The 21,403-nt window shown below is 38.6% G+C and overlaps 1 protein-coding gene across 4 annotated transcripts in view; it reads left to right on the top strand.

Moving 5' to 3' along the window:
- LOC310738049 (alpha-tectorin-like) overlaps positions 1-21,403 on the top strand; it is a 59,284-nt gene that overhangs the window by 19,199 nt on the left and 18,682 nt on the right. The window contains exons 5-9 of one of the 4 annotated variants that reach the window (XM_083562914.1): positions 2,817-2,843; positions 3,143-3,166; positions 16,679-16,705; positions 16,942-16,968; positions 17,931-17,957. The exons of 1 other annotated variant lie outside the window; for it this stretch is intronic. In XM_083562914.1, coding sequence (XP_083419040.1) covers positions 2,817-2,843; positions 3,143-3,166; positions 16,679-16,705; positions 16,942-16,968; positions 17,931-17,957 — 132 coding nt within the window. Of the gene's footprint in view, positions 1-2,816; positions 2,844-3,142; positions 3,167-13,821; positions 13,831-14,072; positions 14,100-16,220; positions 16,229-16,678; positions 16,706-16,941; positions 16,969-17,930; positions 17,958-21,403 lie in introns of those variants that run through there. 2 more of the 4 variants (XM_083562917.1, XM_083562916.1) reach the window with 2 other exon arrangements.

The raw sequence follows: 21,403 nt of genomic DNA, 5'->3' as shown, positions 1-21,403 counted from the left end.
CATCCTTCTGTAAATCTCTGTGTATAGTAATAGGCATCTGTATACTCTTGTTCGTAGTACATATATAATCATATTCATCTGTAATTATTTTCATAGTACAATTATAAATCTGTATATTATGTTCTTAGTACATATATATTCATCTGTATACTACATTTATAGTACATATACATCTTTAAATTACTGTTTATTATCTATATTACAATTCTATTTAACTATGTAAATCATGTAAAAACTGTATATCCTGCAGTTGCTGTTATTGCACTCTGGTTAGACCCAAACTTGTTGCCTTGTACTTGTACATGTGTAATGACAATAAAGTTGAATCTTATCTAATCTAATCTAAAATGAGGTGATCGGGCAACCTGATGCCCGCAAGTCGCACTAGATCTCTTCTCTCGTGACTCGCAAGCACCAGGTTGCGTGAAAGCACATCATTAAATTACACCATTTTCACATGAAAATATAGAGTTATTGCTTACCTTGCTGATGTTTCGCCTTCGTCTGTGACACCAGTCTCTTTTCTTTTCCTGCTGTCTGTTGACCCTGTACTCTCCAGCATTTTCAAGTGCCTGTTATTTTACCGTCATGCTAATCCAAAACTGGAGTAGCCTAACTAATCCATAACGGTATTTGTTGACCAATTTCATTATCGATTTTATCGATTAGTTGTTGCAGCCCTATTAAGGCGTGACATGGACACAAATTTATACCATTTTCAGTAGTGTGAATTGGCATGTTCTTTTTTGCAGTGAGACAACCCACGAACCAAACAACAGGTAAATAATTGTATATTGTCGCAAAAGATATTTCCAAGTGTTTTGTGATCTGTTATGTCCATTTTAATACCATTTGGCACAATTTAATATGTTCTTTATTGAAGTGAAACAAACAATGAGGTATACCAAATACAATTTAGAAAGATACATCACATTATTAGAACTGTAGACATTTTTTTTTGTGGTCAGGGGTACTTAGTTAGGCCAATGGTATTAAATTTTGTCTATTTGTATGTTCATAATCGCAGCCCGACAATCATCAAACCAAACAACAGGTAAATACATTTGTTTTTACACAGATGTGACATTTCTCTTAAGTTTGGGAATTATTTCCTCAATTGCTTTCTGCTCAATGTATTCAATTGTCTTTTTGCATGTTCTTTACTGCAGCCGGACGACCCTCAAACCAAACAGGTACATTTATTTATATTTAGACAGATATTAGAGATTTCTTAGTTTTGATGTAACAGTTCTTCAGAGATTTTTCTGTTTTTATCAGTGATGTTAAATTGTACACGCCATCACCGGTGGGGTGAAATCATGACCAGGAAAAAATATAAAAAGTACATAGAGTGAATCCAGCGTTATGAAACTGTGATTAATATTCAACAATAATTAGTTTTCAATAAAGTATAGTATCGTATCGATTTGGAAACTATTTCATCAATGGTATTGTCTGCAGTGGTATTCAGTTGTCTATGTCTATGATCTTTATTCCAGCAAGTCAAACTACAAATCAAACTGCAGGTAAATCAATTTAATTTTAGACAAATACCCCACCACTGGAGGGGTCTCATGTGCAGGAGGCCAAGTGGAATCACATTGGAAGCTTCCCCCCTCAGACAGTGTTAAAGCTGCTTCACATATAGGGACTGGCCTTCGCTCACTCTCTTGCCCTGAGGATGGAGAGAGGAACTGTGCCCGCATAACGCTTGAATCCTTTACTACCCCTTATTGGTGATTTTCAGGAATGGAGAAAGCACACTCTTTTTGGTGTTCAGCCTTAACCCTAGCTTCCTAATGTGGGCAAGAACGACATCTCGATGCCGGACTGCCAGCTACTCCGATTGAGCCAGTATCAAACAATCATCAAGATAATCACAAATGTTGAGCTCTGTAGCTCCTACTTTTATACCAAAGACTGTAGAAAAAACATTTATGATAATTTTATACTCCAGTACTCATGTTAGTTCTCTCTCTCCAGTGTTCTGTATTGTTGAAAGATTTATGATCAAACTCTTGATGTCACCCAAATTAGGATGGGTCCCCCTTTTAAGTCTGGTTCCTCTCAAGGTTTCTTCCTCATAACATCTAAAGGAGTTTTTCCTTGCCACAGTCGCCTCGGCTGCTCATCAGGGATAAATGCAGACCATTCACCTTGACTGTTGATTTCTGTAAAGCTGCTTTGAGACAATGTCTGTCGTGAAAAGCGCTATAGAAAAAAACTTGACTTGACATAACTTGATAAACTAGAATATGAACTTTGTGAGTGTGCAGGGTGAGAGGGCAAGATGAAATTTAAGGACCCGGTACTGATAAGCGTCGGCCCCAAAAGCAAGCCTCAGAAAATTCCTGTGTTCCATGACCAGAGCCTGCTTGGCCCCCATCAGGGTGGGGTACACCCTGTTGAACTGGCGGGAATAAGACTTGCAGAACCCATCAAAACATTTGCTGCAAGTGGAAGAAACCACCGAAAGGTGTGCTTTCAAAGATTGCCGACAAGCGCTGGACCCGGTGGGTGAGGAAGTAGAAAGGGACAAGCCCATTTCCAGACTCTCTTCAAGTCCATCTGCGACCCCGGGGAATCTGCGCAGTCGGCTTACTGTGCAGAGAACGGACTTAGTTCACTCTCAAGCAAGCCATACACAGCCTGAATACGACTTCACACTTTCCATTGGACTGATTACACATGAGATTCAAAGTGCTGAAACGTTACCAAAGCGTTGTTGAGGCAGCTCGAGTTCCTGAAAGGGAAACTATTTTCTCAAGTGTTTCGTATTGCTATTAACATGCCCAAATGTATGTCCTTTATTGCAGCTGGACAACTTTTGAGCCAAACAACAGGTGAATATTTAAATTTAGAGATATGTAATATATTATCATTGTATTGACATAGTTAACTATTTGTTTCAATATTTTGGTCAGTGGTGTGAAATTGTGGCAGTGGTATTAAATTGTCATTAGTATTCAGTATTGTGAAAAGTATTGAATCAAGTCATACAATGTATCAAACAGGTATAGCAGCTAAAATTAGCAAAGAAATTATAGATTTCTCAGTATTTTTTAATAAATTTAGTATTTAGTTAGGTCAATGGTATAAAATGTTGTCAATGGCAATTTTCTATATGTATTCTTTTTTGCAGTGGGGCGAATCTTGAACCAAACAGGTAAATACATTTAGATTTACACAGCTGAGACACATTTTCCAATTTTGATTTGTGAAATGTAAATTTTTTTTTTGTTGTTAATTGTATTGAATTCCATTAATGTATTTCTTTATTTCAGGGGGACAACAATTTAACCAAACAACAGGTACATAAATGTCAATTTACACAGATGAGTTTTGATTTACAAATTATTTATTCATATAAATATATATATATATATATATATATATATATATATATATAAAATATATATATATATATATATATATATATATATATATATATATATATATATATATATATATATATACATACACATACTGTATATGGTGGGAAAAAAACAAAAAGAAAAACAGAAACAAAGAAAAAAAATAAAGACATAGCTGGATTTCTCAGATCCTGACAGTATTCAGTTTTGCCAGTGGTATTAAATTGTCTGTATGTATGATCTTTATTTCAGCAGGAGGACCGTTGAGACAATTAACTGGTAAATATATTTAAATCTAGACAAATATGAGACATTTCTCAGTATCGATTTAGGAACTATTTTCATAAAGTGTTGTTTTTTTTCTCTCAATGATACAGTATAGTTTCCATGGAATAAAATTTGTAAGTGGTGTTAAACTGTGTCAGTAGTATGGATTGTGAATATATTTAGACATATGACATATTTCTTAGGATCATTAAAAAATATATATATTTATTTTGAATTTGTGTATTTTCAGTGGCCAGTGGTGTTAAATTGTGTTAATAGTATACAGCTGTTTAAACAGTATCCAGACTTTAGAATCTAAGGTTAAAGAATTGTCCATATGTAGGTACTTTAATGCAGCAGGACAATCATTAAACCAAACAACAGGTATATACGTTTACCTTTACACAGATATGACACATTTCACAATATTGATTTATGATCATTTCTTCCTGTTTCTTGGTCAGTCATATTCAATTGTGTCTGAGCTATTCAGCATTGTCAGTGCTATAAAATTGTGTCCAGGGTATTGAATAGTGTGAATAGTGTGAAATGTCTGTTCTATGTTTGTACTTTTTTGCAGTACGACAACAGCCCAACCAAACAACAGGTAAATACATTTTACTTTTTGAAAGACATTTCTTAGTATTTATTTAGGAGCTATTACATTAAGGGCCTTGTGATTAATAGTGAAAAAATTGTCTCGGTGTATGTTATTTATTGCGATGATACAACTGTCAAATGATACGGATAAATACATTTCAGTTTGAAAAAAAGTGACATTTCCCAGTTTTAATTAAATATTTATTTCCTGATTTAAGAACTACTGTATTTTGTCGTCAATTGTATTAAACACTAAAAACTCAATTTAAACTATTGAACTTATTACATTTTACACTTTTTACTTGTGCATGGATTAAGCTGAATCTGAGACACCAGTTTAATTAACAAACCCACATTGTGCAGTGTAATAAATTAATATCTGTGTAAGCTCTGTAAGTGTTATTTTAAGAGCAGCCTGCAGTGTTCTCTATCATGGAATCGCTTGCCCAGTCACCTCACCTAATCGATTAGTTGTTGCAGCCCTGTTAAGGTGTGAAATAGTCACAAATTTATACCATTTTCAGTAGTGTGAATTGGCATGTTCTTTTTTGCAGTGACACAACCCTCGAACCAAACAACAGGTAAATAAAATGTATATTTTCACAAAATATATTTCCAAGTGTTTTGTGATCTGTTATGTCCATTTTAATACCATTTGGCACAATTTAATATGTATGTTCTTTATTGAAGTGAAACAAACCATGAGGTATAACAAATAAAATTTACGAAGATACATCACATTTCTTAGTACTATTGAATTATTTGTTTTAAGTTTTATGTTGAGGGGTAGTACTTTGTTAGGCCAATGGTATTACATTTTGTCAATCCCACTTGTCCATTTGTATGTTCTTCATCGCAGCACGACTATCATCAAACCAAACAACAAGTAAATAAATTTATTTTTACACAGATGTGACATTTCTCTTAAGTTTGGGAATTATTTCCTCAATTACTTTCTGCTCAATGTATTCAATTGTCTTTTTGCATGTTCTTTACTGCAGGTGGACGACCCTCAAACCAAACAGGTACATTTATTTATATTTAGACAGATATGAGAGATTTCTCAGTTTTGATTTCTCAGTTCTTCAGAGATTTTTCTGTTTTTATCAGTGACGTTAAATTGCACACGGCATCACCGGTGGGGTGAAATCATGACCAGGAAAATATAAAAAAGCACATAGAGTGAATCCAGTGCAAGCTTCTGAAAGGGAAGGAAGCAATGCAGGAATGCCATGGCCTAGAGACATAGGGATCCATGGTTACATACATAACCTGAAGACGTTCCCTTTCAGGAACTCGAGCTGTATCAACAATGCTTTGGGAATGAGCGCCCAATACCGCCAGACTGACCAGTCCCTGCCTAGTAAGAGCACAGCAAGGTTAAAGGACAGAGGGGCCAGGAGTGGAACTGAGGTCGAGGTTATAAAACCTGACAGAGGTCAGCCAAGTCAAGTTTAATTCTATAGCGCTTTTCACAACAGACATTGTCTCAAAGCAGCTTTACAGAAATCAACAGTCAAGGTGAATGGTATGCATTTATCTCTGATGACTGTGGCAAGGAAAAACTTCCTTAGATGTCATGAGGACGAAACCTTGAAAGGAACCAGACTCAAAATGGGAACCCATCTTCATTTGGGTGATATCAAGAGTGTGATTATAGTCAACACAGGAAAGTGAGAACTAACATGAGCACTGGAGTGTAAGATTATAAATAATGTTCTTTCTACTGTCTTATACAGTCATTATGGTTATAAAACTAGGAGCTACTGAGCAACTCATAAAATAGCTCAACATTAGCGATAATCACAGATCCAACACCAGCTTCTCCATGCCAGAGGCTTTAAACACTCAAAGAGGTCCAATGTCAAAACTCCACACATGAAATGGGATCCAAATTGGCACTGGTACGTCTCTGGGTGGTACGGGAAGTTTGCGAGTTCGGCATCTATTTCTTTAAAGGTCCATAATCTTCATGAGGTGGGACGTAACGGGAGTTGGCCAAACCTCAGTATGACTTGGGATGGGGTGAGAGAAAGAGAAGCAATGGAGAGAAATTAGCATAGCTGCTGTTCATGATATTTACAGCACAAGTTGATAATGTGCATTTGATCAGATGTACTGATCAGATGAATTTTTTTGCTGAAAAGATAAGTCTTTAATCTGCAGGAACAAAGTCTTGACTGTGGGGAAACTCCAAGGCACCCAGCCAAGCCAAGGCTCGAAGGGAGGGCCTCCAAGACGACAGCCCAGTCCCAGGCATGCACTCTAGGTCGTGCCAGGCCTCAACCTCAGTGTACCATGGAGAAAACCTGTCACCAATGGGTTCTACCCAGACACTGCCAATCAAGGGGCGGGGGCATGATACGCCACAATGGCGATCAAGTAGACTTTTAGGGTGAAAGAAGCAAACCCTTTGGCGAACTGTTCCTGAACGTATTCCAGCACTGACACAACCAGGCAGATCCAACTGGATCTATTTAGTGCAGATTGCACTATACCATGAACAGGCGTCATCTTGTGGTGTATGACCTCCTTGTGGAGGGAGCTCTAAATTGGAGAATAGTCTTTACCACCTTGGAGGAGAGACCGGAGGCTAGACACTGTGCACCCTCAGGGGCCACAGCCACAGCTTTCACAGGTCTGTGGACATACTGTTCCCCCTGCCTGAGAGAGAATATCCCTCCTGAGAGGAATCTTCCAGAGAGGGTGTTCGAGAAAGGCTACCAGGTCCGCTGTGGGGCCAACAGAAGGAGATGGACTCTGTCCCGGTGAACTCTCTCCAGAACTCCCAGGAGAAGCGTGATGGAGGGAAAGGCATGCCACACCTTTACCAAAGCATCCAACCCTAGAGGGTCTGGCGGTGTCATGGAGAACCAGAGAGGACAGTGCGATGTTAGGTTCACCTGAGCTCTGTAAAATCTTTCACAATTTTGCTCCATTATCTCAGGGTGGAGTCGCCATTTCCCGAACCTTGACCCTTGTCTCGAGAGGGCGTCTGCTTTAAGTGGCCTGAGATATAGGCTGCCCTCAAGGAGACCAGCTTTCCCTGTGCCCATATGAGTTTCAGATGTGCCAGCTTCTATAGAAGGCAAAATTGCAAAATTGGGGGTTGTTGTAGGATCCACCGAGTTGTTGTTCGTATGGACCAACATATGATAACCCTTGAGGGGTTGTTCCCCAGAGACCTTGTGCAGAGTGGCCATTCATGACTGCTCCCCAACCCATGAGGGATGCATCTGTCGTAAGCATTACGCAATGACCAGAAACACCCAGCATGGGGCCTGAGACAGGAACCTTGGATCTCACCACACATCTAAGGCACGTAAGACTCGCCAGGTCACCTTGATCGTATTGAGTGGACTGACCCTCCAGGAGATCCCTCGAGCTGTGAGCCACCACTGGAGGGGTCTCATGTGCAGGAGGCCATGTGGAATCAAATTGGAAGCTTCCGCCCTCAGACAGTTTTAAAGCTGCTTCACAGTTAGGGACTGGCCTACGCTCACTCTCTTGCCATGAGGATGGATTCGACACGAGAGGGGAACTGTGCCCGCATAACAGTTGAATCCTGTACCAACCCTGATAGGTGATTCTCAGGTATGATTATCTTATTGAAAATGTTGGTCCTCAGATACATAATTTCTTGGGACTTTAGCCTCCTGAAACCTGAGTGTTATATAAGAGTATAGAGATACTATGTGATTCGAAGAGGCAAGCCAAAAAAGTCTTAGTAAGAATGGCAACCCCCAGAGGTTGTTATGCAGGTGCAGGTTGCAGAATGCGCTCATCAAGCTTGCTGGACGAGCAATCTTTCTGCTGAAAAGTCAGCCAGTCTATATCTAGCTTGGCTATGGCCCTGGCCCCACCTCTTCAAAGGAAGAGAGGCAAGAAAAAGACTTGCCGCAAGTGGAAGAAACCGCCGAAAGGTGTGCTTTCGAAGCTTGCCAACAAGCGCTGGTCCTGGTGGGTGAGGAAGTAGAAAGGGACAAGCCCATTTCCAGACTTTCTGCAGGTCCATCTGCGACCCCAGGGAATCTGCGCAATCGGCTTCCTTGATAACTGACTTAGCGTGCTTCACTCTCAAGCAAGCCATACACAACCTGAACACGCCGGTGACTTTCCATTGGACCGATCACACATGTGATTCAAAGGGCTGAAACGTTACCGAAGCGTTGTTGACACAGCTCAAGTATCTGAAAGGGAACCTATTTTCTCAAGTGTTTCGTATTGCTTAACATGTCCAAATGTATGTCCTTTATTGCAGCTGGACAACTTTTGAGCCAAACAACAGGTAAATTTAGACATATGTAATTTATTAACAGTTTTGTCATAATTAACTATTTGTTTAAATATTTTTGTCAGTGGTGTGAAATTGTGGCAGTAGTATTTAGTATTGTGAAAAGTACTGAATCAAGTCAAACCATGTATCAAGCAGGTATAGCAGCTAAAATTTGGAAAGAAAATTTAGATTTCTCAGTTTTGTTTAATAATTGTATCATTTAGTTAGGTCAATAGCAATTTTCTATATGTATTCTTTATTTTATACACATATATATATATATATATATATATATATATATATATATATATATATATATATATATATATATATATATATATATATATACATACATACATACATACATACACACACACACACACACACACACACACACACACACACACACACACACACACACACACACACACACACACATTGGGGCAAAAAAAGTATTTATTCAGCCACCAATTGTGCAAGTTCTTCCACTTTAAAAGATAAGAGAGGCCTGTAATTTTCATCATCTGTACACTTTAACTATGAGAGACAAAATGAGAAAATCACATTCTCTGATTTTTAAAGAATTTACTTGCAAATAAGTATTTGGTCAATAACAAAAGTTCATCTCAATACTTTGTTATATACCCTTTGTTGGCAATGACAGAGATCAAATGTTTTTTGTAAGTCTCCACAAGGTTTTTACACAATGTTGCTGGTAGTTTGGCCCTTTCCTCCATGCAGATCTCCTCTAGAGCAGTAATGTTTTGTGGCTGTCGCTGGGCAACACGGATTTTCAACTCCCTCCAAAGATTTTCTACGGGGTTGAGATCTGGAGATTGGCTAGGCCACTCCAGGACCTTAAAATGCTTCTTATGAAGCCACTCCTTCGTTGCCCGGGTGATGTGTTTGGGATCATTGTCATGCTGAACGACCCATCCACGTTTTCTCTTCAATGCCCTTGCTGATGGAAGTAAGTTTTCACTCAAAATCTCACGATACATGGCCCATTAATTTTTTTTCTATACATGGAGCAGTTGTCCTGGTCCCTTGGCAGAAAAACAGCCCCAAAGCATGATGTTTCTACCCCCATGCTTCACAGTAGGTTTGGTGTTCTTTGGAGGAAAAAGAATGCTGAGTTGCATCCAAACACGACAAGTTGAGTTTTTACCAAAAAGTTCTATTTTGATTTCATCTGACCATATGACATTCTCCCAATCCTCTTCTGGATCATCCAAATGCTCTCTAGCAAACTTCAGACGGGCCCAGACATGTACTGGCTTAAGCAGGGGGACACATCTGGCAGTGCAGGATTTGATTTCCTGGTGGCGTAGTGTGTTACTGATGGTATCCTTTGTTACTTTGGTCCCAGTGTGGTTCTGGGATTTTTGCTCACCGTTTTTCTGATCATTCCATTTTCTAATAATTGCTCCCACAGTTGATTTCTTCACACCAAGCTGCTTACCTACTGCAGATTCAGTCTTCCCAGCCTGGTGCAGGTCTACAATTTAGTTTCTAGTGTTTTTTTTACAGCTCTTTGGTCTTGGCCAAAGTGGAGCATGGAGTCTGAATGTTTGAGGTTGTGGACAGGGGTCTTTTATCCTGATAACGAGTTCAAACAGGTGCCATTAATACAGGTAACAAGTGGAGGACAGAGGAGCCTCTTAAAGAAGAAGTTACAGGTCTGTAAGAGCCAAAAATCTTGCTTTTTTTGTAGGTGACCAAATACTTATTTTCCACCATAATCTGCAAATAAATTCTTTAAAAATCAGACAATGTGATTTTCGGGATATTTTGTCTCTTATACTTCAACTGTACCTATGATGAAGATTACAGGCCTCTTTCATCTTTTTAAGTGGGAGAACTTGCACAATTGGTGGCTGACTAAATACTTTTTTGCACCACTGTATGTTTTATATATATATATATATACACACACACACACACACTGTATATGGTGGGACAAAAATAAATAAATAAATAAATAAATAAATGAACTAAAAGACTGAGACATAGCCGAATTTCTCAGATGCTGACAGTATTTAGTTTTGCCAGTGGTATTAAATTGTCTGTATGTATGATCTTTATTTCAGCAGGAGGACCGTTGAGCCAAACAACTGGTAAATATATTTAAATCTAGACAGATATGAGACATTTCTCATTATTGATTTAGGAACTATTTTCATAAAGTGTTTTCATTGTCAATAATACAGTATAGTTTCCATGGAATAAAATTTTGTAAGTGGTGTTAAACTGTGTCAGTAGTATGGATTGTGAATATATTTAGACATATGACATACCTCTTAGGATTGTTAAAAAAAGATATATATTTATTTTTATTAGTGTATTTTTAGTAGCCAGTGGTGTTAAATTGTGTTAATAGTATAGAACTGTTTAAACAGTATCCAGACTTTAGAATCTAAGGTTAAAGAATTGTCCATATGTAGGTACTTTAATGCAGCAGGACAATCATTAAACCAAACAACAGGTATATACGTTTACCTTTACACAGATATGACACATTTCACAATATTGATTTATGATCATTTCTTCCTGTTTCTTGGTCAGTCATATTCAATTGTGTCTGAGCTATTCAGCATTGTCAGTGCTATAAAATTGTGTCCAGGGTATTGAATAGTGTGAATAGTGTGAAATGTCTGTTCTATGTTTGTACTTTTTTGCAGTAGGACAACAGCCCAACCAAACAACAGGTAAATACATTTTACTTTTTGACAGCTGAAAGACATTTCTCAGTATTGATTTAGGAGCTATTACATTAAGTGCTTTGTCATTAATAGTGAAAAATTGTGTCAATAGTGTAAAATTGTCTCTGTGTATGTTATTTATTGTGGTGAGACAACTGTCGAATGGAACGGATAAATACATTTCAGTTTGGAAAAAAGTTTTAATCAACTATTTCTTTCCTGATTTAAGAACTATTGTTTTTTGTGGTCAATTGTATTAAACACTAAAAACTCAATTTAAAGTTAATCTTTTTTTTACATCAGCTAAACTATTGCACTTATTTCATTTCACATGTTTTACTTGTGCATAGATTAAGCTGAATCTGAGACACCAGTTTAATTAACAAACCCACATTGTGCAGTGTAATAAATTAATATCTGTGTAAGCTCTGTAAGTGTTATTTTAAGAGCAACCTGCAGTGTTCTCTATCATGGAATCGCTTGCCCAGTCACCTCACCTAAATCCTATTGAACTGCTCTGGGAAGAACTGGATCGCAAAGTCTAAAAATAAATTCCACTAGTGAACACATTTGGCAATTTTTACAAGAGTGGTGGTGAAGAGGTGCTGGATGACTGGGCAACTAGTGCAGAAGTGATGAGGGAGACAGCTAGAAAGGTACTTGGTGTGACATCTGGAAATAGAAAGAAAGACAAAGAGACGTGGTGGTGGAATGAGGAAGTGCAGGAGAGCAGAAGGAGAAAGTGGATGGAGAAACGGAATTGGGATCGATGTGAAAATTAAATTCTGGTTTGTGAGTTGGCACATGTTTTATGCTGGATGCCCTTCATAACACAACCCTCCATATTTATCCTTATTGCAGTGAGACAATCTTTGAACCAACAACATGTATACTATATACTATGTATACCAGTTTAATTTATTTGTGTCAAAGATTTTAAATTCCTCAACAGTAATTGTCCATGTTTTTTTTATTATTATTATTATTATTGTTTAATTTTAGACAGATGTGTTACCTTTCTGATAAATGTGGGGGGGGGGGGGTTGTTTTTTTGTCAATAGTAAGAGATTTTGTCAGTGGTACAGAGTTACATGACAGTTCTTTGTTTTAAGAAATATTTGATTATATCTCAAATTTTATTTAGAAAATAAATCATCAATTGTTTTATGGTTAGTTATATTTAATTGTGTCTGTAGTATTCAGTAGAGTTAATAGAATACAACTGTGTCAGTGGAAGCTTTGTTAAAATCTTTAATTTTGAAATTTTTAAGGTCATAGTGGCTGCTTGCTGAGGAGTACATGGGGAATTTTTCCTTTAAACAAAATCACTCATGCTGGGTTGTTTCTGTAAATAACCAACTCTGAAAACAAGCATTTAAATTACACCGTAAATAACGTTTAATATAGAAGTTGTAGAAAAATGCTATATAAAAATGCTATATAAAGAGAATGGAACAGAGAAACGCTGCATGCTAACAGGCTTGATTTAAAGAAAAAAAAAAAAGGAAAAAATAAGCATTGGTGTACAAATGCATAATCATCCGCTGAAAACCACAACAGTGACTAAAAATGTGATCGTTTACTGCTGCTGTTATTTGCTGCTTTTAGATTTAGTGTTTGTTCGCACCGTTTTAATTGAATCCATCATGTCGCAAACGAGGTGATCGCCCAACCTAATGCTCAGGGGTCGCACTAGATAGATGTTGCCTTGTACTTGTACATGTGTAATGACAATAAAGTTGAATCTTATCTAATCTAATCTAAAATGAGGTGATCGGGCAACCTGATGCCCGCAAGTCGCACTAGATCTCTTCTCTCGTGACTTGCACGCACCAGGTTTCATGAAAGCACATCCTTAAATTACACCATTTTCACATGAAAATATAGAGTTATTGCTTACCTTGCTGATGTTTCGCCTTCGTCTGTGACACCAGTCTCTTTTCTTTTCCTGCTGTCTGTTGACCCTGTACTCTCCAGCATTTTCAAGTGCCTGTTATTTTACCGTCATGCTAATCCAAAACTGGAGTAGCCTAACTAATCCATAACGGTATTTGTTGACCAATTTCATTATCGATTTTATCGATTAGTTGTTGCAGCCCTATTAAGGCGTGACATGGACACAAATTTATACCATTTTCAGTAGTGTGAATTGGCATGTTCTTTTTTGCAGTGAGACAACCCACGAACCAAACAACAGGTAAATAATTTTATATTGTCCCAAAAGATATTTCCAAGTGTTTTGTGATCTGTTATGTCCATTTTAATACCATTTGGCACAATTTAATATGTTCTTTATTGAAGTGAAACAAACCATGAGGTATACCAAATACAATTTAGAAAGATACATCACATTATTAGAACTGTAGACATTTTTTTTTGTGGTCAGGGGTACTTAGTTAGGCCAATGGTATTAAATTTTGTCTATTTGTATGTTCATAATCGCAGCCCGACAATCATCAAACCAAACAACAGGTAAATACATTTGTTTTTACACAGATGTGACATTTCTCTTAAGTTTGGGAATTATTTCCTCAATTGCTTTCTGCTCAATGTATTCAATTGTCTTTTTGCATGTTCTTTACTGCAGCCGGACGACCCTCAAACCAAACAGGTACATTTATTTATATTTAGACAGATATTAGAGATTTCTTAGTTTTGATGTAACAGTTCTTCAGAGATTTTTCTGTTTTTATCAGTGATGTTAAATTGTGCTGATAATATAAAATTGTCATTAATGTTCAATAATATTTAGTGTTCAATAAAGTATAGTATCGTATCGATTTGGAAACTATTTCATCAATGGTATTGTCTGCAGTGGTATTCAGTTGTCTATGTCTATAATCTTAATTCCAGCAAGTCAAACTACAAATCAAACTGCAGGTAAATTAATTTAATTTTAGACAAATGACACATTTCTCAGGATTGTTTTAAAATGTCTCCAGGTTACATATGCAACCATGCGTCCCTGCAGGAAGGAGATGCTCGGTCAACAACGCTTTGGGAACGTTTCTGCATTGTCCACGCTCTGAATAACGCTTCACAACAGACATTGTCTCAAAGCAGCTTTACACAAATCAACAGTTAAGGTGAATGGTGTGAATTTGTCCCTGATGAGCAAGCCGCTGGCGACTGTGGCAAGGAAAAACTCCCTTAGATGTTATGAGGAAGAAACCTTGAGAGGAACCAGACTCAAAAGGGGATCCCATCCTCATTTGGGTGACATCAAGAGTTTGATCATAAATCTTTCAACAATACAGAACACTGGAGAGTGAGAACTAACATGAGCACTGGAGTATAAGATTATAAGTGATGTTCTTTCTGCAGTCTTATTCAGTCTATATGGTCAGTAGCTCCTAGTTTTATAAGCTCAGCATTTGTGATCATCACAGATCCAGCATCAGCTTCTCCATGCCAGAGCCTTTAAACACTCCAGAAGGTCCAATGTCAAACTCCACACATGTAGCGGGATCCAAATGGCACTGGTATGTCTCTAGATGGTTCGGGATGTTTGCGAGTTCGGCATCTACGTCATCACCGGTGGGGTGAAATCACGACCAGGAAGATATAAAAAGCACATAGAGTGAATCCAGCGCAAGCTTTTGAAAGGGAAGGAAGCGCTGCAGGAATGCCGTAGCCGGGAGTCTCTTTCAGGAAATCGAGCTGCATCTACAACGCTTTGGAAATGAGAGTCCAAAACCGCCAGACTGACCAGTCCCTGCCTATTAAGAGCACAGCTAGTTTAAAGGACAGAGGGGCCAGGAGTGGCAATGTGTTCAAGGTTATAAAATCTGACAACGGTCAGCGTGGTGGACCAGCCTGAGCGCTGCAGATGTCTTAGAGAGAAACTGCAGAGGACAAAGCCTTAGAGGCTGCCACACTCCAGGCTGAGTGAGCTCTGACCCTGAAGGAGCAGGGTAACCAAAGGAATTGTAGGAGGATAAAATAGCATCCAGAATCCATCTGCTGAGCATCTGCTGGTTTGCAGGGAGGCCTCTCCTCTGAGGGCCATAGCAGACAAACAGATGCTTCCATGGTCTCTGCAGACTTCTTCTGTGGACGTATATGACCTGTGCTCACACCACACACACAGTCAGTTCAGCTTTTCCTGGTCTGGGGCCTAGAAAGTAAGAGGAACAATGCCTGGAGCATAACTGGTCATTGAAGGACCACGGGTACCTTGGTAACATACCCTGTTGTAAGGTAAAGGAAGGGCCATGCCTGGAGTGAACTCCAGGAAAGAAGGGGGGCACTAAGAGGGCCTGAAGCTCTCACACTCTATTGAGAGAGAAAATGGCCATGAGGAACACAGTTTTGACTGTAGGGAAACTTCATGGCACCTAGCGAAACCAAGGCTCAAAGTGAGGCTCCGATAGGGTTCTACCCAGACACTGCCCCGCAAGAGGGGATGGGGGAGGGTCAGGATAGGCCGCAATGGTGGACACGTAGACTTTTAGGGTGAAAGGAGCCAACCCTTTGGCAAACTGTTCCCGAATTAATTCCATCACTGAACCAACCAGGCAGATCGAACTGGATCCAATTGGTGCAGATCACACCATGCCATGAAGAGGCGCCATCTTGGGGTGTACGACCTCCTTGTGGAGGGAGCTCTGGATTAGAGAATAGTCTCTACCACCTTAGTGTGTTGCACCCTCAGGGGCCACAGCTTTCACAGCTCTGGGTGGGATTTTGTTTAAGTGGATTGGGATATATGCTGCCCTCAAGGAGACCAGCCTTTCCTGGGCCCATAGGAGTTTCAGATGTGCCAGCTTGTATAGAAGGCAAGATTGCAGACCCCCCCTGAACACGTCGGTGACGTCGTGCTTTCCATTGTACTGATTACACGTGATTCAAAGTGCTGAAACGTTATCAAAGCGTTGTTGACGCAGCTCAAGTTCCTGAAAGGGAACCTATTTTCTCAAGTGTTTTGTGGCCTATGTTATTAAATTGTGTATTGTTATTAACATATATGTTATATATTGCAGCTGGACAACTTTTAACCCAAACAACAGGTAATTATTTAAATGCAGAGACATATGAAATATATTAACAGTATTGACATAGTTAACTATTTGTTTAAATATTTTGGTCAGTGGTGTGAAATTGTGCAAGTGGTATTAAATTGTGTCATTAGTATTCAGTATTGTGACAAGTATTGAATTTTACATACATTTCTTAGTATTGTTTAATAAATTTAGTATTTAGTTAGGTCAAAGGTAAAACATTTTGTCAATGGCAATTTTCCATATGTATGTTTGTTTTAGTTTTTTTTGCAGTGGGGCGAATCTTTAACCAAACAGGTAAATAAATTTAGATTTTCCAATTTTAATTTGGGGATTTTTTTATTTTTATTTCTATTTTTTTTGGTTAATTGTATTGAATTGTCAATTGACTTGTCCATTTTATTTGGATAAGGGTGTCTGCTAAATTCTGCAAATGTAAATGTATGTTCTTTATTTCAGTGGGACAACAATTTAACCAAACAACAGGTACATAAATGTAAATTCACACAGATTAATTTTGATATATATATTATATATATTATATTATATATTATATATATTATATGGCATATACTGAATATGGTGGGGAAAAACAAAAAGAAAAACACAAGCAATAACAAAATAAACTAAAAGACTGAGACATAGCTGGATTTCTCAGATCCTGACAGTATTCAGTTTTGCCAGTGGTATTAAATTGTCTGTATGTATGATCTTTAATTCAGCAGGACGACCTTTGAGCCAAACAACTGGTAAATATATTTTAATCTAGACAGATATGATACAAAATGTATTACATGGAAACAATACTGTAAGTGGTGTTAAACTGTCTCAGTAGTATGGATTGTGAATATATTTAGACATATGATATATTTCTCAGGAATAATAAAAATATATATACATATTTATTTTTATTAGTGTATTTTTTAGTAGCCAGTGGTGTTAAATTGTGTTAATAGTATAGAACTGTTTAAACAGTATCCAGACTTTAGAATCTAAGGTTAAAGAATTGTCCATATGTAGGTACTTTAATGCAGCAGGACAATCATTAAACCAAACAACAGGTATATACGTTTACCTTTACACAGATATGACACATTTCACAATATTGATTTATGATTATTTCTCTGTGTTTTTTTAGTCAGTGGTATAAATTGCGCTAATAAATTGTCAATAGTGTACACTCGTGTCAATGGTATTTAGTATTGCCAATAGTTTTTAAATGGTCCAGATGTAGTCTTTATTGCAGTTACACAACCCTTGAGAAAAAAAAAATAGGTATATATGTTTAAATCTAGACAAATAAAAGACACTTAAACTCAGTTTTGATTTAGAGAATATTTGAACAAAAGTTTGTGGACAGCGGTATTACGTTATTTTAGTGTTTTTTAGTGTTATTAGTATTAAGTGTTTTGTGGTTTATCTTATCAAATTGTGTCACAGTATAAAATTGTGAATTATTAATATTGTCCATTTGTATGCCATATAATGTAGTGGGACAACAACAAACACCAATTATATAAGTTTCAACTTGGACAGATATGACATGTCTTTCAGTTTTAGTTTAGAAAATACTTCAAATGTGTTATGGTCAGTCATATTCAATTGTGTCTGAGCTATTCAGCATTGTCAGTGCTATAAAATTGTGTCCAGGGTATTAAATAGTGTGAATAGTGTGAAATGTCTGTTATATGCATGTTCTTTTTTTTTGCAGTAGGACAACAGCCCAACCAAACAACAGGTAAATACATTTTACTTTTGACAGATGAAAGACATTTCTCAGTATTGATTAAGGAGCTATTACATTAAGTGCTTAGTTATTGATGGTGTCATATTGTTTCAATAGTGTAACCATGTCAATAGTATAAAATTGTCTCTGTGTATGTTATTTATTGCGATGAGACAGCTGTCCAATGAAACAGATAAATACATTTCAGTTTGGAAAAAAATTTAATGAACTATTTATATACTGATTTAAGAACTATTGTATTTTGTGGTCAATTGTATTAAACACTAAAAACCCAATTCAAAGTTAATATTTTTTTTACATCAGCTAAACTATTGCACTTATTACATTTCACACTTTTTACTTGTGCATGGATTAAGCTGAATTTAAGACACCAGTTTAACCCTCTGGAGTCTGAGGGTGTTTTGGGCCCCTTGAGAGATTGACATGCTCTTACATTTGGTTCTTTTTAGTTGCTTTTAAAATATAATATTGACAAAAGACTTATTACACTGTATTCAGCACAAACTGGGCTACCATAATATGTAAACAACTTATACGTGTGTGTTTGTATTTTTGAGAAAATAAGGTTTATGCGTGGTTTTTGAAAAAACAAACAAAAAAACCCTCACTGAAATAAGGCCACAAAACCCGATAGTAAACATGTTTCCCCAAGACGTTTTGAGAACAGATCTTCTAGTGTAGATTTTTTTATTTTTAATCATGTGAAAATCAAGCTGCCTGCTCATTCACATTAAACAATACATTGATTTAAAATGTAAAGACACTTTCTACTTTGAAAGGCCATATGCGAAGAGGCGTCAACACGCTGTGACTGACAGCTTTGTAGACAATGGGTCGCATAATGAGCTGTGGATCACTGAGCCAGGATCTGAGTGAGAAGTACAGTACTACAAGAATGCGTTTCCTTTGTGGTTTATTTAAAATACACATTAGCAAGGACAGCATTAAAAAAGGGAATTGTGTAACAATAAAACTATACAGTACAGTATGTATAAAAAGAGTGCAACAAAAACAATAACAATACACTACATTACACTACAATAGACTACATTACACTACTTACTCAGGATGATTCTTGGTCCATCTCAAAATGGAGCGACGCCTGCGTGGCCTGGTGTGAGTTTCCAGTGAAGGCAAGGGTGATAAATATATTTTTCAGTATTTTTGATGAATACACTTGAGCAATATATATTTGTTAGCATGCATTGTACATATAGCATTTATACCTCAGCATTCCAGGAACATCTCTGCTAGCTAACACTGCATAACAGCCTTTCAGGATGATCAGTGACACCAACCAAAACTGAACTGAGGCTACAATATAACTTTATATAATATCAACAATATTTAGAGCTTACAATTACAAACAGTTAATGTTACAAATGAACAGATATTGGCAGATTTTTGTTGTAACATTAAAGGCAATGCTGACAAAATCTAGGCAGAGATGTCTACAAACAATATGAGTTTTATATGATCACAATGTAAGACTTAATAACTTGCACATCGTAGCAACTTGCTGGAAAGTCCTCGCTCTTCTAAATGCAAACGCTCCTCGTCGGAATCGCAGTCTTCTTTAGAAGAAAAGGAAAATTCTCTGCCATTGTTTTATGCCACTGGGGGCGTGTGTGTGTGTGTGTGTGTGTGTGACTCAACGTGTGAACTGTTTTACCTGTGAATAGCGGGGGGGCGTGTCCGCTCGCAGCTCATTATCAGATAATGAGCTGCGGTGGAAAATCCGTGCCTCTACTTGGTTTCACATGATTTATATTCATTAGAAACATATGTTTTTTATTTCACTGACTAAAACTACATACTTTAAGCTGTCTAAAGATATATATTTTATTTCCGTATGTCAGCTATTGGCCGAGTTTCAGCGCTTTTTGATGACGTGTTTCTAAACGAAGTTTACGCAGACAAAGGCGACAGATGGCGCACCCTGACTATTTTATTCATTTTAAAAAAATACAACGTTTTGTTTATATAGTGAGCATACACAAAAGAAAGTAGCCCCTTTACAGATTTAAATGATGTATTACTTTGACATTTTTGATTAAATATGATGAGCAGTTTAAGCTCTTTTAGCTGGCATCTGAAAAAAAAAGCACGTTTGGGCAATTCAGACTCCAGAGGGTTAATTAACAAACCCACACAAGCTCTGTAAGTGTGTCAGGAATCCACCTGCCACGCCCCCCCCTCTAGTCGGCAGCACCTGTTCTTCATTACGTTCCCCTTTAAAGGGTCCCAGTTTCACCTCACTCGCTGTCAGACCTACCTGCTCTTACAGCGACGAAGGCGACGCCACATTTCCAAGTCCCTCCCAAGCTCCTTTGAGGGTGACGTCACAGTCCATGATTCCTCCCAGGGCGCTGTTGCGCTACAAGATCTCTCTGAAGTTGACGCCGCGGTACCAAGTCTTACCGAAGGTACCAAGTCTTGCCGTCATGCTTGAAGACCCCTCTGGAGGTGGCGTCGCTCCAAAGGTGCCGTCACGTTTTAAGGTCCCTCCAAGGGCAACGCCGCACCTCAAGGTCTGTCAGCAAAAGATGTTACACAGCAAAATCCACTACAAGGACCTTACGGAAGTGGCGATGCGGTTCCAAGTTCCGCTGAAGGCAGCGTCATGGTCCAAACTCCTCCGTAAGTGACGCTGCACCGCAAAGTCTCCCAGCCAGCGCCGTCGTGCTCCAATATTCCTCTGAAGGCAATGTGGTGGTCCCGAATCTCTCTCTGAAGGCGACGTTGCAGTCCCGAGGCTCTCCAAGGGCATCATCGTGTCTCGGACAGCCACAGAGGGCGCCGTTGTGCCTTGGACATTCACTGAGGACGCCATCGCGCCTCTGATATCCACTGAGGGTGCCGTGGCACCTGGAACAGCCACAGAGGGCGCCACCGCACCTCGGCCATTCACAGAGGGTGAAATCTTGCATCTGACATCCACTGAGGGCGCCGTCCCAGAGTTCTGCCAAAGGTGTCACTGCGGTTCTGAGTCCTGCCAAGGGCACCGTCACACCCCAGAGTCTGCTCCAAACTTCCGCAGAGGACTTCACTTAGTCTCTGATCTCCGGGGAGGAGGTAATTTGGCTTCTGAACTCCGCTGAGGGCATCGGCCTCAGATCTTCGCAGAGGGCATCGCTCGGCCTCTGATCTCCGCCGAGGGTGCCGCTCTGCCTCTGGTCCTTCCCCACCTTCCCCTGTTCTGTGACGATGTGGATCGGTCCAAGTCTTCCCTCTTCCGGGCTGCCCTGGGCCGCCCCTGGAGGGGGGGGTGGGTAATGTCAGGGATCCACCTGCCAAGCCCCCCTCGGAGGCTCTCATGCTGCCTCTCACTGCTCTATTTGGCAGCACCTGTTCATTACGTTCCCCTTTAAAAGTTCCTGGTTCCCCCTCATTCGCTGTCAGACCTACTTGATGGCTACAGTGATCTACCTGGTTCC

Source organism: Silurus aristotelis (genome assembly GCF_946808225.1).
Source record: "Silurus aristotelis genome assembly, chromosome: 15".
Classification (NCBI taxonomy): Eukaryota; Metazoa; Chordata; class Actinopteri; order Siluriformes; family Siluridae; genus Silurus; species Silurus aristotelis.
The sequence above is the reverse complement of the archived record's forward strand: the minus strand, read 5'-3'. Positions and strand labels throughout refer to the sequence as shown.